Genomic DNA, 18213 nt, shown 5'->3' with positions numbered 1-18213 from the left:
CTGTTCACTGTAATAATAGCGCAAGAGTTCCTAGAAAATTCTATCTATAATGGGAGAAGACTATATCATAACAAATGTATTTCCCAAAATTTTCATGTTATGTCCATTAGAGAAACAAATATTCTTTCAAAGTGAAAACAACTGTATAACAAACCACTAGAATGTTGTTTCTCAATGATTCAATCCAGTTTTCTTTCTTTCCTTCCTCCCTGCCTCCCTCTTCTCCTCAAAGAAAAACCCAGATGGTAAATAAAGAAGATTTTTTCATTTTGGATTAAGACCAATCTTGGAAAATCAGTTTAAGTTCATTGCTTCTCGGAAATGTTAAGAGTTGTAACAAAAATAAGGAACCTCCTGTAAATCAACATATCATTTCATGTCGGTGAACTGTTCAGGGTCTTGCTTGCTTACTCGCTCCAGTCTTGGATGTTCTGATTCAGTGTTGCAAAATAATGCAACCGTTTCTGTCAGGAAATGAGGAGATATGCACAAGTGCAGACATGCATTTTTATGTTTTCTTCAGTCACATCTTTGAGTGTGTATTCTTTATATTCGTACTACTTAAAGGGTGTAAACTTTGAGAATTAATGGAGAAGGGGAAGAGCCTCTAAGTCCATGCAGATAGGGACTAGTAGGTAGAAGAGAAAGGAGGAGGTTTATGAAATAGACAGAAAGTACATAAAACTGAGAAACCCCAAGCTGGGAAGTAGCTGAAGTTTGGATTATTCTGCCAGGTTTGTTCTGCTTTCCTTTTCGCTGAGCATCTAGCACCTACTGGTTACTGTTGGGCTCCTTCAGGCTCACATATAAGTCTTGATCGTCTGACCCTGTGCGGGTGGTTTTCATTATAGACTTCATGGTCTTCCATGATAATTCCGTTGTAAACTTTTGTAAGTATTAGAATGTGGTAACTCTTTATTTACATATGGTATTAGCCTTATAGATTTTGTAATAACTTAAAAATTGCCTTCTCAGATGAAGAAAAAAAGATGGTTGAAGAAGTGTTCAATAATGCAATTGATTGTCTGTCAGATGAAGACAAAAAGCTTCCTCAGGTGAGTGGAGATTCAGTAGGGGTAGCTGCTGCTCTCCTGTTTTCTGCAGCTTTTGAGGTTGTGTGTCTTTTTAGTGCGTACACAAATCATATACTGGGTGTTCTCATTCATCTCCCTGGCTTTTAATATCTCTTGCATTGCTCCTTGGCATTGTGAAATAGGACTCAGTGATTAGGATCCTTCCAGTTTTGATGCCAGCAAATCACATATGCCAAAATTAACAATGGAATTCCTACCCTGTGGTTTGTGTTTTTTTTTTTTTTAATTATGTTTTTAAGTAAACATAAGGGCTTATAAAGAGATATATCTGGGTTAAAACTGTCTGGGAGTAGTTCATATGAGAGTACGGTACGCATTTTATCAGGTATTGACTGTTGAGCTTTTCAAAAAGTTGAATTGATGCACCTGCATTCTAATTTGTTGTATAATGACTAAGCACAGTGACTGTCTTGTCAGTGGAAAAATACAGCCTTCTAAATGGACAGAATATAATAAGATTCAGTCCTTTTGTAACAAACACTAAAATTATAATTTCTTTCTACCTCCTTTAGTTACTTTTGTCCATCATTTTTTACTGTAGTGAGCTTTATTGTGAGCATGGCAATTTTTCCTTCAAAAAAACAATCATTTAATTTTTGGCCATGCCTACTTGCTTTGGATATCTCACACCTGTTTTGTTTGTGAACTTGAGAAAAATGGAAAATAGGAATCCAATGTATAAGGTATATTGGGTTGGTTTCTTTGGTAAACTTATAACTGGTGTTATATCCAAGTAATCTGTTTTGGTCTCTGTAGGCAATGGTATCTCAAAAGTGTATTCTCAGAATTAGGTTTGGGATGGTAACCAAATGTTAATAGATTTTTAATGAGAATCTTCAAAGAGAAAAACAGAGACAAAGCTGTTTATGTAGGTATTTGTTTGAAGTATAATTTAGTAGTAGTAGAATTTAAGAGATTAATTAAGTCACTTACAGCCTGAACATGAGATCTTGTATGGTTCTCATAGGTGCTGACTCTGCTATTTCACAGCACATATCAATAAGTAAAATCACTGCACCTAAAATTGAAACAAAATAGCTCATGCATAGCAGGATCACTATTTCCAAAAATGATTTTAAATGAGGCAGGTTTGGGTTTTTTTATATAGAAGCAAATTGAAATACTATTTCAGGCTGTGTGTAAATTAGGGCGTAGCTTCACAGTTGGCCTAATGCAATTTAAGACTAATCTAGTGAAAAGACTGGCCTCTGGCTTTACCCTTCGTATCGTTGCTAGTTCTAACTGGAAAATAATACTGAGGGGGTATTTGTTGTATTTAAAATCAGGAAATAGTGAATTATATGGACACTAAGGACAGCATTGAGATTTTCCATACAGGTTTTATTTTGTAGTAACGAATAGTAAAATTTGTTTACTGGTCTTTATATGTTTCTTCCCAGGTTGAGCATGTACTTCCTCTTCTGAAGCGAGGAATTGGTATCCATCATGGCGGTCTGCTTCCCATCTTAAAAGAAACTATAGAAATTCTCTTCTCTGAGGGCCTAATAAAGGTATATATTTCATGTCCATATTTAGGTTTTTCTGTGTTGTGAATACACAGTTGGTAATTCTGAAAAATTGAGAGAAGTATGTCTTTGCTCAGAATGTACACTAGTATTACAGTCGAGATCTGCTCCTTGGCTGAAAAAGCTGAAAGATTGTTGTACATTGCACTGAAAAATGCTTTGTGTTTTGAATATGATTCTAAGCATAAGGTTAGTGCTTACCAAAAACTTTCTCTGAATATTGTGTGGACCAGTAAGCAGGCAATTTTAAACAGAGCTACCCACATACGAAGTTAAAGGCTCTGTTCTGTGGCTCTACATATTGCGTTCTACAAATGCATACAGCACCCCTGGAAGCCTGTAGCTGTTCCAGTGGTACAAGTTAATTGGTGTGATTGGTGCAGCTCACTTCCCTTGAGAAATGCAAATATTTGTGTAAGTGCCTCTATCTTTATCTGAAAAAATTAAATTCTTGAAGATGGTTTGGAGTTTTTTTTCTTTCTATAAGGAAAACCTTGTAGTCTTTAATACTTTGCCTTAGCTGTCTTATGTTAGTGCACTGTTACAGCTCTAGTTTTTAGTGTTCCAGATTTTATTCTGAAGTATTTAAACTTCCAATGTCTAACATTTTCTTCAACTGCTTTATGATATATCTTCCTCCTAGGAAAGACTGTAGACATTTACCAAGCTGGTTGCCAAGTTGATTGCCCTAACAGACACACGTTCAGAAAAATCTAACCTTACATGAAAGTTGTAGGGGGGGTTTTGGGTAGCTAACTGCTATTTCCTTCTTGCAAACTTTGAATGTGGAAATTAACTATTCTTTAATATAATTTGCAACCCCTTGTGTTTTCTTTTGGAGTCTTTCTCGTGGTCCCATCTAACTAGTTTTCATGTTTTTACAGAGGAAATAGGGGAAGGGAGAAAGAATGGTTTTGGTCCCGTTTTTAAATATTGAATGCGCCTATTTTCTTATGTTGACTGTACATAAGTAGTAAAATCTGGAGAGGTTTTTTGTAGCAATCTCTGACTCTTTGCACGTTTGCCTAAGAGCCTTTGTTTTCGCTTGCTTAACTTTAATCTGTTTATTTAGGCCTTATTTGCAACAGAGACTTTTGCGATGGGAATTAATATGCCAGCCAGGACTGTGCTATTTACGAGTGCCAGCAAATTTGATGGAAAAGATTTCCGATGGGTAAGTGAAAAACAGATTCTGTAAAATAACTGAATTGCATTATTTAAGCCTTATTAGGATTAAATTTACTCTTGACGTAGCCACTTCAATGTAGTAGAAAATACTTTTTTCTTACAAAAACCTTTCTTTGTTCACTAATCCACTCATAATTAGTGTACAAATTCCAGAAGAGAAGATTCCTCAGATTATGCATGAGATTATTTATTTAAATATATATTTAAATAATATCTATTTAATATCTAAATAAAGACCATTTAAACAGAAAAGGCACATCGAAGAAGGTTAGTGGTGGAAGTTGGATTAGACTAAGACTTCTGCACAACTTGTCTGAAACTCTGAGACCTAAGTATTTTCTTCTGTGTCAGAGGAATGTGAAGAATAAGTGGGCTCAGGATCATATAAAGATCACTAAATTTAGATTTTGACAGACCCAATGAAAGAGATCATTTACCTCAGGAGAGTATTGGTTTTTCTGTTATAGCAGAGTATTTTGGATAGCTGACAGAAAGACATAATGTGTGGTGGGAAAGACAGGTTCCTAAACAGCTGGAAAACAAATAATTTAAAAGTTCTAAGCATTAAAATCAGGTAGGTGATTCACATGTAAATAATAATAAGAAAGGCGTTCAAGTCATCACATCAAAACTTTATAAATAAGTGTCATGATTCATCTTTCAGAGATGAGAAAATTGCAGTAAACAGGGCAAGTGACTTGATACGCGCATTATGAAATAAACATCTCTTCAATCTTAGTTTTGGCTGTTCAGTTTCATGATTCATTCATTCTGATTACATGTCCTTTGGATATATGTGAGAATTACCTACCTTTGAGGTATCAGATGTGTGGAACTCCTGCTTTTAAAATGACTTAGGACATTTTCCTTAAGGAGTTTTTGATATCTGACTTAATGTGAAACTTGTGAAGGTGTTGGGAATGCAAGTTCCACAGATGACGAAAAAGCCTTGTTTTTTGACTTAGACATAGGAAACCAGTTATAGCTGGCTCTTGTCCATGTCCCAGTTCTTTATCAATTTCATGGTTTGAGGTAACAGTAACCTCTTCCATTTCACTGTTAGTAGCCACAGAGATACTGCTCTCGGTAGGTATGAGTACTTCAATGTTACGTTTGAATCATTTGAATGAAATGATACGTTATTTGAAGCTGGTGAAGATGCATTATCAGTATGTTGAACTTGTATTTTATTTTAATAATCTCCACCATGCCCAGCAACCTTCTATCACATAAGACATTAGGAAAATGTTTCTTGTGCTTATTAGATGATCCTCTGTGTTATGGAAATCACTGTATCTATGGCAGCATTAGTTAACTTAGACTGCTGTCATATATTATTCGTAGTCATGGATTTCTGTCTTAGTAGTTTAGTGATCACTTATGAGTAATGAATTCAATCTGTGAAAAATTAATGTCTTGGATGACTCTCCTTTGCTAATTTTTATACATTGTGGTCATTTACTGTGTAATTGTAAATAGCACTTTTATAAGTTCTTGCTATTTTTTAACAAAAAATAATGTTTGCTATTTTTTTTCTTTTTCTTATTTTATCCTAGATATCCTCAGGTGAATATATTCAAATGTCAGGTCGTGCAGGACGCCGAGGTATGGATGACAGAGGAATAGTAATTCTTATGGTGGATGAAAAAATGAGTCCAACAATTGGCAAGCAGCTTTTGAAGGTAGGAGAGAAGTTAACTTTTTTTCTTATCCTCCGCACTAAGGTGATTCTCATTTGAATAATGTAACATGTAAAATTATACACTTAGAACAAAAAGTGTGTAGATCATGCAGGTAGGAGATGACAACTCCTGAAAGGAGTGTGGACACAGGCGTTTTTATTGTGGAACAAAATTAGAAGACAGTTATCATCTTTCACTGTATAGAAGGGATCTCAGTCAGGAGAGGTGGAATTATATCCTGTTTTCTAGTGATGTCAGTACTACTGCAGTATTCTGTTTGTTTCGTGCTGATCACAGTCAGTTCAAGGATATTGCTGAACCAGAAAAGGTTTGCTGATCTTTCTCAAGAATTATTAAAGGCTTGGTTTTGTGGTGAAATAAAACTTTGCTAATGAACTTTGCAGTGTAGTAGGCAACCTGGACAAAGTCTTCTTTAAAATGAGGTACGTATGATACATAAGAATAACCAGATGGCTGTCAGTGAGCTGAAATTAACTATGGAGAAATGTATAGTGCTTGTAGGAAACTTTGAGGTTTGGAATCAAGCGGCTGAAAAAACCACTGTTATGGTTGAGATGGGCATTAGATTATAGGGCTTCCCCAGAGTGTAATGGAAGTTGTTACAGATTATTGCAATAATACCCTCTTGCTTTATAATTTGAATGTGAGACATTGCACTCATTACACTTCTATTTAAATTCCATGGCAAAAATCACCATAATGGAGCATAAAATTCTGGGATGTGTGTTGCCTATCTTAGGCTGCCTATGTTAATTGTGCACACAGGTTAAAATGGAAAACTCTGGGGGAATTTCTGTGGACGGTCTTCAGGAGCTTGTAGCCTTGGTACAAATAGCAGGTCATTTGTGTTCAGACGGAACTTACAGTATTGTTCCAGTTTGTATAAACTGGGAATCATCATAAGTCAGCTTCAGGGTATGTTAATAAAAAGCATGTACTTGTTGCCAAAAAAAATTAGATGCCAATATTTCTCTACTTTGTTCAGGCAAATGAAGAACAAGGGGAAAAATATGTACATGGCTACTGTCACTTATGCAGATGCAGCTTCTTTATTGTTTATCTTGCTCAGTCAGTGCTACCTGTTAATTCGTTATAAATGTGTACATTAGATCACTCTTAAACACAGGTATTGTTTACCTTCTTAAAGTCAGAATTCTCATGAAAGCTACATAATGGCTAACTAACCAGAAATTAGTAAAATAAGAAATTCCAAAAATATTGGAACTCATTCATGTATGGTCGCATAAGGTTTTGAATTTATTTTTTAGTCTTGATTGGATTTGTTTTTTCTCGGTAGAGTGGACATGGATTTATTTGTTTACGTGCACATTTAATGCATGTGTACATCTCTGAGATGCATGAAGGCTAGGTATTTTAACAGTGTTTTTATGAGTTTTTAAGACTATTAAAAAAAAAAAAAGATGTAATTTTGTGGCACGCTTATTTAAATAAAGCCTTTATACCTTTGTACTTACACAGATGAAACATTAAACAGCAGGAGATACAAAATGAGAGAAGAAAAAACATTTCTTAGAAATAGCATTAATTTTGTGTATTTGTAGTCTGTAATTTATAAAAGAATATCCCCCAAAAGTTAATTTATGTGAAATTATTGTAAATAGCTTGAGAAAAATTTATATTTCAATTATTTATTTTCAGATTTTATAAGATTACTCTATAAGCTCAGCCATTCAGAAGGTATTTTCTTTTAAGTTCAGTAGTTTGAGAACTGTAGAACTCAAATCTGTATGAATTCAGATGAAAAAAGAAAATAGTAGACCACTTAAATCTTTTGATACTATCTCTATTTTTTGTCCAGATTTTAAGGAAATAATACTAAGTACTTCCTTTATTGAAACTATAAGCCCTTTGCGTTTTTTTTCCCTTTTGAATTACAAAGAAGCAAAAGGGAAAAATAATGGCAACTTTTTTGCTTTCTGTATCACCACTTGGTTCTTCTCCACTGATCTAAATAAATCCATGTATTTCATTAATTTTTCACACTACTTGTGAGCTAGAACTGAATTGAAGATACCTTTGAAAAAGATCAGCAGCGGCTATAAGGAAGGTATTGGTGCTTCTATAGCTTCTGTGGCAATTTAGCCAATTGCTGAAAAGGTGGTGAAAGTAATCTTTTGAGATGAGCGGTACAACATAAAAAATACTTATTTTCCTCTTTAAATACAAAACACATAGAGGAAATTTCATGTCAAAACGGGCCAAGAATGTATGCAGGCTAACACTTCTTCAGTATTCACATTTTGTATTGATTGTTAAGTGTGTCTGAATTAAGCTTTACTTACTGACAGTGTTTTGTCTGTAGTAAGATCACAATCAGGTCTTGCAGTAGTATTTTGCTGCCATGTCAAGTATGTGGCTTTGCTCCAGGATAAGCTGAAGATTTACAGAGGAAACTTCGGAAGAAATAAATGAGCCACATTGAGAATGATAGGACACTTACATAGGACATTTTTATCATAGCTCTTCAACCCTAGTGCATGTCTGATCCAAACCATTTCCTGAACACTAGAGCAAAATGTCTAGGAATAATGTTATCAGCTGCCCAACACTGCGATCAGCGGAGTGGGAGCTTTGAGTATGTTTCCGTACCAGCAGCATTGCTGTAGCTGCGCTATTTGGCTGTGGCACTGTTTGTTGCGACATTGTGTACAGTACTTGAAACTTAAATTCAAAGTTCAAATCTCAGATGGAGTTCTTACAAAGGATATTTGTAAATATTTCTTAAACTCAGTAACGTACATTTGTCTTCTGCAGTGTAACTAGTTTTTTTCGTTTATACTTAGCATTTATTTGACCACTGAATATTTAGTAAATATTGACAGCTTGCACAAATCTGTAAAACTAAATGCTTACAATACAGTTTGATAGCGTTCTGAAGACAATAAATTATAGTTCTATGTTTGCATAATACTAAGAAATATTTTATGGGATTTTTTTTTCCCTAATTAAGATCTTTAGCTACATTGTATTAGTTTAGGTAGGAAGTGGAAAGCTTCTCCTTGACACTAGAAGGCCTTTGAAACAAGAACAGCATCTCTCTGGTTTGACCTCTGAAACCAGAGCAACACCTCTCATGGAATTTGGCCATGTTACAAGCATGTATCCTACAGAGAGAACTGAGTTACTGAACAGTGGTAATCTTTTATGTCTCTAAAAGACAAAAATCTTAAGCTAATTACATTGCAGAAATGAATATTTGTATAATGAAAGATGTGCTAATATAAGTAGGTTTTTGAGCCTTGAATGTGAGTGTATCATTTGCATTTACTTACTCCTTCACAGGAGAAGTTAGATGGACTGAAAAATCAAAAGAAAACATTCATCTAGCCAGATAAAATACACAGTACTATGTTTTCCTTGTCATTTGCATGTGGAACATAAAGTGCCCCAATGCCAAGCTGTAGGAGATATTCCACTATCCGCATCTGGCTCCTTGGCAGGGCCTTCATTTATAGAGTTGGCAGTACTGTGCTTATGTGGCCTGTATGCTGCTATTAGAAATCCATCTGGTCTTTTTGTATTTATTGCGACTTACGCTACGTTTTATTGTAGTAGGCAAATGAAGAGGATAGCAATTCAGACAGTTTAAAACTTTTCCCTTTAACTTTCTGCCTGTTTGCACATCTCTCTCATATGACCACTGTGCAGTTGTTGGAAAGTTTCTTAATTTTGAAAGAGCAAAATATCATTCCCTTATAATTGAGGCAGCATCATTAAATATTTTGTGTTTTAATCATCTGCTATGTATCATATATGGCAATTCCTTTCAGACTCCCAAGTAAAGAAAAATGTATTAGCATGAAAAGCAGTATTTCTGTAAAAATAAATACATTTATGCTGATTGGGAATAAATACAAGGTTGTAAATGGTGAGGGGGTGATAAGAAGCTTCAGTTGCTAGAAGAAGTTTCTAGGACATGAGCATCTGATAAAATTGCTGGAAGTTAGTAGCTTTGCATAAGCATAGCTACCTGTCTGCAAAAGGAATTAATAATAAGCCTTGGGCACCAGTGTAATTTTGTCTGGATTTCTAACATAGAAAGTATAATAAGCAACTAAAACTCTTGCCGGGGGTCGTGAGAAACACTGTAGTTATGTAATACTATAAAAAACTGGGATAAATCAGCATTCAGGAAAAACAGTAGTTAATGTGTAGGAAATAAATACTGTTTTATGCAGAAGTAGTTCACTTAATCTTTGTCTGTGGGGTTGCCTGTTCCTTCTTTTGGCTTGTCTGGTATTTACCAATAGGCCATGGGTCTGCTCCTGTATTGGTATTTCTGTGTTTTAAAATAAACACAGGTGTGTGTGCTCTTGAATTGAGTTGAAAAATAGTAAAACTTCAAAAATTACCTAATATAAAGTATAGATTCTGCTGTTTGAGGTGGGGTTTTTTGCGTGTGTTGTTGTCGATAGGTAAATTTAGGACAGTCAGACCCATATACATTAACATCATACTTCTTGAAATTGTTAGTGTGTTTTTGTTCAGGTAATCTCCTTTGACTAGTTTTCAGTGAATGGGAATCTTTTTTTTTTTTTTCAGATGGTAAGATTTATTCTGTTACATCAAGTTCTAATTTTGCTCTTACAAACAGTACTGAATTTTTACTGTATGATCAGGCAAGAAGCATGGGAACAGAGCATCAACAGAGGCCCTTTTTGCAAATGAAATATTTAGCACTGTCCGAAGTGAAGAAGCAGAGGTTGTTAGCTATGCATGGCTGCCACAGAAGGCAAGAACGGGGAGCTGCTGACAGTCTATGAGGAAGCCCAAGGCAGGGCCTAGCAGTTGTTCAGTGCAGCGTTTGGCAAAATTGCAGCACAAGCTTCTTTGGCTAGAGGGTATCCTGATACAACATCTATGAATAATGTTCTCTTGCGAAGTTGAAATTGGTGTGGAATGATACTGCTTACTACTTCACTTCCATGATGAAGTTTTCTCAGAATCTTTAGTACTTCTGATTGTCCAGCCCTTTTAAAACTGTACTGTGCGCAGATTTTCTGCTTACTTTTCCTCAAATGCTTTAAAGATGTTGCTAGAGAAGCAAACTCGTACTTCAGTTCATTTCCCTTAGCTTGTGAGTGAGTAGTAAATAACAGCTTTCCATTCAATTTTTTTCTTTGGGACTATGCACAAGACAGCAGGTAAAGCCTTCTAGTGACACTGTCTTCCATCAGCATTCAGTCCCGCTTCATACACGTGTTACCATGTCAGCTTAGTTGTACTATTGTACTTTGGTTTGGCTTAAAGTGTACTCATATGGAAAAATAATAAATGCCTCCAGATTTGAGACATTTATCAAAGCCTAGTTTGGGAGAGAAATAGACTTCAGCTGGAGGTTGGCGCTAACGCTTGTTGGAAAAGCCATTGCAAAATCTAAAGAAATGGATTGTCACTAGTGGTTTGAGGACAGTATAATGTTCTTTCTAATCTAAAATTGTGATATAGATGAGAATCTCAATACAACAAACGTTTTGTATACCTTATCAAAATTTAAATAAAAATAATTTTGATGTGAAATGTTTATTTTTATTGTAAACTGCCAAACGTTTCTTGTTCTTATGAAGCTTGCACTGCAGAAATTTTCCAGGCTTCAATTTGGAAAAGTACTTCACTTCTAACCTTAATTTAAAATCTGCTTAAAATCAACAAGATTTTAGCGTGAAGTCGTGGAGAGAATTAAGCTGTTTTAAGGGAAACAGATATTCAGATGCCATCATGAACAAGGTCACAGTTTTGTAGATAATTATGCAAGCCAGCAGATAGAATAGAACAGCAAATACTTCTTCCCGACGTTTGCAACCAAAATGTGGGAAGATGGAGTGCATCAGATTGTGTGTGAAATGGTTAATCGCTCTTGAACTTCAGACTTTTCCAGACCCAGTAGGACTAAGCTAACTGATATATTTATTGATTGTCATTGCTGCTTGTCAATACTACAAGTTACTTGAAGTTTTATTAGGTCAGTCTGTGGAAAGCTGACAGATTTTTGGGAAATTTTCTTTTACTTTGATAAACACATCACTACAAATGTAAATGCATTTTGAATGATTAAGCTAAATTTTTTTTTCTTTGCTTTCTTATTCTTAAAACAAAGAAGGTAAATGTGAGATGAACAGAAGACAAAGTTCCTTTTTTAAATTTATTTTTCTGTTAACTTTTTGTGGAAGTATTTAGTCTTTGCTAGGGCAGACATTTCCTTTATGTTAAAACATACTGCATATTTGCTGAAATTCTAAGTTGTCACATCACTGAGCTGATACCTGTAGCAGCAAATCTGAAACCAGAGTGTTGACAATTGCAGTGAGCTTCTGAGTTCAGATACAGATACCTTATTTTATTTCCATTTCAGCTTTCTTTCAGTTCATCCAACCTAGAAGGAGCAAAATTATCTCACAAATGTATTATACAGTTAGAGTGTTACCAGGCCAGCTCAGATCCAAATGAATCATTGCACAGTATGGTGTTGAACACATCTTAAATGACTCTTCCTTCTGACATTGGTTTGTGTTCTATTTGGAGCAAGTCATGTGGCAGTGGTATGACCCTGCTTTGGGGAGGGCCAATTTTTAAGTTAAAGTATGATATTTGTGTTCTATAAAATATTTGTAGTTTTAAATATTTTCTTGACAGTTTAAATATTGTTTTGTTAAACTGGGGTGCCTCGGTACAAGTGTGTAGGGTTGTTTGTATATTTTTCTATGTTCTGTTCAGAAAGAAGACCAAAGGCTTAGGGGAAGAACAGAACTTGGATTTACCAGCCTGAAGTAAAATTAGTGAGAATAGTTACAGTGTATTAGAGAGGGTAAATGACTGAAGAATTCAGTCATTCAGAACAAACTTCGGGCAGTGGTAGTTGCTTGTGAGAGCAATAGAGATACTTTTTTTTTTTTTTCCTTTTAAGTCTGTTATTACAACTGGAGCATTTGTGGCACCCAAGCCTGAGGTATCTTCATCAGCAAAGCTTGCTAAAGCAGCCTTTTGCCACCCACAGTGTCTTCTGTTTGTGTTGGTGCAACTGTTTTTGGTGCAAAGCAGTGAGCCAGATTGGTAATAAAATTGTACTTTAAATAGTTGCTTACCACTGTCTGTTAAAAATAAACCTACAGAAGGGTGGGGGTTTTTTTCAGTGTTACAGTCATGCTAATGTGGCTCAGGATGATCCTGTTATCAGTATAATTACACAGTCTTTTTTGATATTTCTGAGAGGTGTCTCATTATTCATGTGGTAACTCTCTCATTGATATGTGGAAAAAACGGGTGCTCTTAATTAATATTTCACTAAAGGTATTTCTCTGTCTTACAGATGTTTCAAGCTGTCGCTTGCATTTTTATTTAATAATGCATTTTTCATAGAAATTTGTAATGGTGACTGTCACAGACAGATAAGTGTACTTATTTCCCCCTTATGAGGAAAAAAGTGAGAGCCCTTTTAAATATCATCTATGTGCTCTGTTCTTTGCTCTTTTTGTGAAGAGGTTCTTTGTTTCCTTTTTGGAAACACATTCATTCAGCTTATTTCTGGAAACACTGATAAGCAAATGAAACTGTCAGTGGACCAAATGGTGTAAAATATGTCCTATAGTGTATCTGATTTGTGTCATTGTTGAACGATACTTTATTGTTGCTTTGCAAGTTGCTTCTTTTGTCTTTGTTAGCTTGTAATTTCCCTATGAGTTAGTTTCAGACAGTATTTGCCGTCTTGTGTTCCCTGTGAAAGCTTTGTACACATTTTCCATGAGAGGCTGGAGAGCAAGACAGTTAATGTGCAAAATTTATTCCTCTTTATGCATGGGAACAGTTTTGAAAATGTAAATATTTTTCTCCCACTGTAAGAGAGAACAGAGAGAGTAACCCTTACCAAATGTACATCTTGCTAAACACTACATGCCATAATGCAGCAATGACAGCTCTCACATCTCTGGTTAGACAAGGCTTCCAAGTCTTAACAGTAATAAAAAAATGTGAAAAAACCACGTGAATATCAATTCCAGACACTAATCTTCCTCCTCCCCAATCTTGGTATCTTTCTAGTTTATATGGGCAAGAAATGGTAGGACCAGTAAATGCTGAATGCCCTGCTGGATGATTTGATTGTGTTGAGAAGAGACTCTGCTCTGAAATTGTTTGCAGTTAACAGGGCACAGCATGTAGCGGCTATGGTTTTCAGATAATTCTTGACTAAATTATTTCTGTAGTAAATTGTTTATGGTTATGTTCTTGAGTTTTAACATTATCAGCTTAAATGAATCATACTTTTGCAATCCAAATCTTGGAAAACTTGAAAGGGTGCTACTGGTAAGTTGGCTCAATATTTCTCAAGAAGTGAAGTGGTTGCAAGTGCACAAAGTAGGTCATTAATTTCTGAGAACTTTAGTTGATGTATCCAGGCTATTCTCATGTATACAGGCAGTTTTCATCCAGAGAGGGGTAAAAGAGCTTGCAAAATCATTCTGTTTTTTTAAAAATATTCAGAAATAAATCTGTTGCTACTTTCTGTTGAAGATTTGGGGTGGGCGGACTGCCCTCTTTGCAGGGGTGAGGAGGAGGATTACTTGTAGAAACGAGGCCAGAGAACAGGGATGGTAGTTCAGCAACAAAAATAAAGTCATGGGCACAGCCTGCATTTGAAATGACCTCTTAATGCCTGTTCAAGGCACTCTTTCTCATCAACTTCTGTTGTGGCTCTGATCAGGTAGACTTTTGCCCAGTTTTCTGCATGAGCGGTTGGTGGTTCTTCCTTTCTCTAATATGGAGCTTTTTCTCTGGAGACAAGGGAGAGGCTTCCTTAGAGACTGAGAGAATTTGAAGCAGATGATTGTGTACCCTAGCTTGTCAAAGAGAAGGTTGACAAATTGTGACAGGAGGATCTGTGGTAGAAGGTGAGCTAAATGTCATGCACATTCTTCACAGTATTTTTAAGAAAGAAAAGTAATCGATCTGGGAGCTGGTGGCACAGGGCTTATTGCAGATAAAGGGACTGTAAGAGGAGGAAATGATCATGAAGGAAATGTATGTTAAACTGATGTGCCTCACATTATATCTCACTAGCTAGCAAAATCCAGGACAGTTGAACTTAATACTCTGTAGGCTCTTCAAGAGCAAGTTAAGAAAGGAAGGCCTAGTTTTCCTGTCAGTAACGTATCCCATGTTTCCTTCCCTCCACCGTAGGTGTCTGACAGGTGTCTTTAGGTAACCACTAGTGGTCTCTTAAATAATCGTGCCAGTCTTTATAATTCGCTAGAAAAGGCTGATTGTCTACTCATGTTTTGTGAAGCAAGGGCATCCATGTAGTTGCCGCCTGTTAGATGTGAGTCTTGTTGATAGCCCTGGGTAGTCATTAGAGACTAGTGCACGCTGCAGAATTCACTGGGTGTGCTGAAGGTGTAATACAGTAAAGCAATTATAGTTATTTAATTTGGAGAAGTAACATTTCCAGTTTTCAGAAAAAATAAGCTGCTCAGAACTTTTGATTTTGAGTGTAGCATTGCTTAGAGAACAACACTGAGAAAAACAGGAAATTTCTGAAACTTGGAGAAAGATGTGTTTATGAGATGAAGGAACAGGAATAACTCACAATTTTTGCCAAAATAGGATTTGTATTTAACTGCTTTGTCTTAATAACATGATCTTATTTTCAAATTGTAAAATGCTGATCATGTGTTTAAAACAAAAGTTGCCACAGCAGCAGCTGGCTCAAATGCTGCCTTTCAAGTAAGTGTGCTTTATATAGTCTTTGAAATAGCTGAGTTTTTTAGTTTGTTCGTAAATCACTCCTTCACAGTTGAACTGTGCTGATTTTTAAAAAGCCTTTAAAGTGAATCTGCAGGAATTGTTTGGTCTTTCTTGGCATGTTATGTGCATATATTATAGTTGTATAAAGTTCATTGTTTTATCACTTTATCATAGCGTTTAAGTGAGAGTATGACACTTTATGATTTTATTCTTTTAAGGAGCTGATAGTCTTGCAAGACACAGCTAAGTTATGGCTTAAAGCTATGTAACACTTTCAGGAATGGGAAGAGGGGTTCATAGTGTGATTGGAGTGGTCACAGCAGCGCTTTGCCAGATCTCCACTGGTTTGTAGATACGCCAGTGTCTGTAGCCAGTTGGTGGGTGTATTCCAGCTGCTTTAGTTGATGCCTGGCTACAGCAGTGGGTATTGCAGTAGGAAAGAATCTGACCCACCATTAGCTGACACTGGCATAATTGCTGTGCCATTCTTTAGTAAATGCCATTCTTTAAATGGCATTCTCTGTTGTAGAGAAGCAAGCTTTTTAGGGAGTGGCGATTTCTCTTTCCTAGAATAACTGATATATTTAGAAAAATAGACAAGAGCTTGGGTATATAATCCTTTATCAGGTCTAAGGAAAAAGCTGTGTTATACTTTGGTTAGCTTCAGCAACAGGAGTTCTCTCATCTATGTTTGGTGTATCAGGCCAGAGACATTTGTAGAAACTTGAGCTTTCTTCTCCACACTGCAGCTCAACTGTTGGTGTTGTACTTATCAACACATTTCTGTTAGTAGAAACCCATTTGTGGTATTTTCAGAGCTGAAGATGTTATTTTAAATACACATTTCATGATGTAATTTAAGAGGTATTTCTGTTCCTTGATGCATCACTCGAGGTGAAAACCTACGTGTGTATTTATGATATACTTACAGATGTAAGCTAGAAAGACTGAATGAGTCTCTGGCCATGGAAAGCAAAATATTAGGCTATATGATTTATCTTAAACTTGTTTTACATGTATTCATGTTGGTACTTCCTTAGTATAAACATTTGCTGAAGGCTTCTGTGTAACAGCTGGGCTTTATTCTGACATGAAATAAATAAGTGAGTGGGATTCTGGCATTTGTAAGGTAATCTCATAAGGCTCTGTATCTCACATAAAGCAAATGGGATTACAGTATTCTTAAATCTCCTACATGTGAAGGCGTATTAGATTCAAACTGTCTTTTCTTAAATCTAACATCAGTACATCAGTGGATGTAGTATCGGAATTCTTGGCTGTACATTTAAAAGTGAAAGAAAAACATGTATATTGTGGTAGTATCATTTAAAATCCATTAGATTTAGCTTCATCTAGCAGAGTACTTAATCTGAATTTCAGCATTTGTGTATATAAGCTAATTGGTTGTTTTTTTAATAGCCTTTTTTTTTTGTATGATGAGGGAATATCTCTGCCTGATGTGTTACTGTATAGCGAAAAGCAAAGAAATGAGTTGCAAGAGGATACAGTATAATTGGTTTTAGGTAAAGCAAATCTTGAGTTTAAAAGAAACAGCAGAGGAGCATATTTTCCAGTGTCAGCCCTCTTTGAGATTCTAAAATGTTTGATAGAATATGTTGAACTTTCAGCAGTCATGAAGTTGCCTGAAAAATAAATCTTGAATCATCCTCATTTTCTTGTTATCTGTTTTAGTTTTTATTAATGCAAAATGTTAATCATAACTGAATTTACTCATGGGCCTTGTTGAAATGACAATCCTTGTTGAGTAAATCTCTTTTATTTCATGTATAGGTCACTCTTTAATGAGCAGTAAATACTAAACTGTTGCAAACTGTTGCACTTCATTATATAATATACTGTCAGATTAAGTTTCACTTGCCATTTTATTCCTCATGATGTGACTCTGTGGATTGCTGGTGTCTTCAGTGATGTAGTAGTATTTTTAGCAGACACTGCTATTTTTCTCTATGCCTTTTCTAGATTTCTTACAAGTGCAGACCTTTTGGGTGTCTACTGAGCAATTTTGTTTTGAGAAAATACCAAATTACATTGTCTTTCTGTTTAGTAATTCACAAGAGTTCGGTGTTTGTAACTCCCTTAAAGACTTAATTGCAGTTGGCTTTCTCCACTGCAGGTGCGCATTGTCAGTTTGTGTCCAGCTTTTCCTCCACCAGTACCCCCAAGTCCTTCTTGGCAGGGCTGCTCTCATTCCCTTCAACCCCCAGCCTGTATTGGTACCAGGTGCTGCCCCAACCCAGGTACAGGCTGCTTCACTTGGCCTTGTTGAACCTCATGAGGTTCACGTGGGCGTACTTCTGGAGCCTGTCCAGGTTCCTCTGGATGCCATCCCTTCCCTCAGGCATGTCAACTGCAACACTCAGCTTGGTGTTGTCTGCCCACTTGCTGAGGGTGCACTTGATCCCACTATCTGTGTCACTGATGAAGATACCAAACTGGTCCCAATATGGACCCCTGAGGGACACTACTTGTCACTAATCTCCATCTGGACATTGAGCTATTAACCACTACCCTCTGGATGCAACCGTCCAACCAATTCCTCATCCACTGAACAATCCACCCATCAAATCCATATCTCTCCAATTTGGAGAGAAGGATGTTGTGGGGACCACGTCAGAGGCTTTACAGAAGTCCAGATAGACGACATCTGTAGCTCTTTCCTTGTCCACTGATGTAGTCACTCCATCAGAGAAGGCCACAGGGCTGGTCAGGCAGGACTTGCCCTTGGCGAAGCCATGCTGGTTGTCTTGAATCACCTTCCTGTCCTCTATGTGCCTCAGCGTAGCTTCTAGGAGGATCTGTTCCATGATCTTCCCAGGCACAGAGGTGAGGCTGACAGGGCGGTAGTTCCCAGGGTCCCCCTTTCTACCCTTTTTAAAAATGTCTCCTTTTTTCCGGTCAAAATAATGGAATCCAAATAATCGACTA

General features: G+C 36.3%; 1 protein-coding gene across 1 annotated transcript in view; it reads left to right on the top strand.

Annotated features, from left to right (window-relative positions):
- The window catches only part of MTREX (Mtr4 exosome RNA helicase), a 46316-nt gene that overhangs the window by 10721 nt on the left and 17382 nt on the right, over nt 1-18213 (top strand). Inside the window, exons 12-15 of the mRNA XM_054185306.1 lie at nt 976-1055; nt 2495-2605; nt 3693-3794; nt 5365-5490. Of these exons, the coding sequence (XP_054041281.1) occupies nt 976-1055; nt 2495-2605; nt 3693-3794; nt 5365-5490 (419 nt within the window). The remainder of the gene's footprint in view (nt 1-975; nt 1056-2494; nt 2606-3692; nt 3795-5364; nt 5491-18213) is intronic.

Source organism: Rissa tridactyla, chromosome Z (genome assembly GCF_028500815.1).
Source record: "Rissa tridactyla isolate bRisTri1 chromosome Z, bRisTri1.patW.cur.20221130, whole genome shotgun sequence".
NCBI classification, from domain to species: Eukaryota; Metazoa; Chordata; class Aves; order Charadriiformes; family Laridae; genus Rissa; species Rissa tridactyla.
The sequence above is the reverse complement of the archived record's forward strand: the minus strand, read 5'-3'. Positions and strand labels throughout refer to the sequence as shown.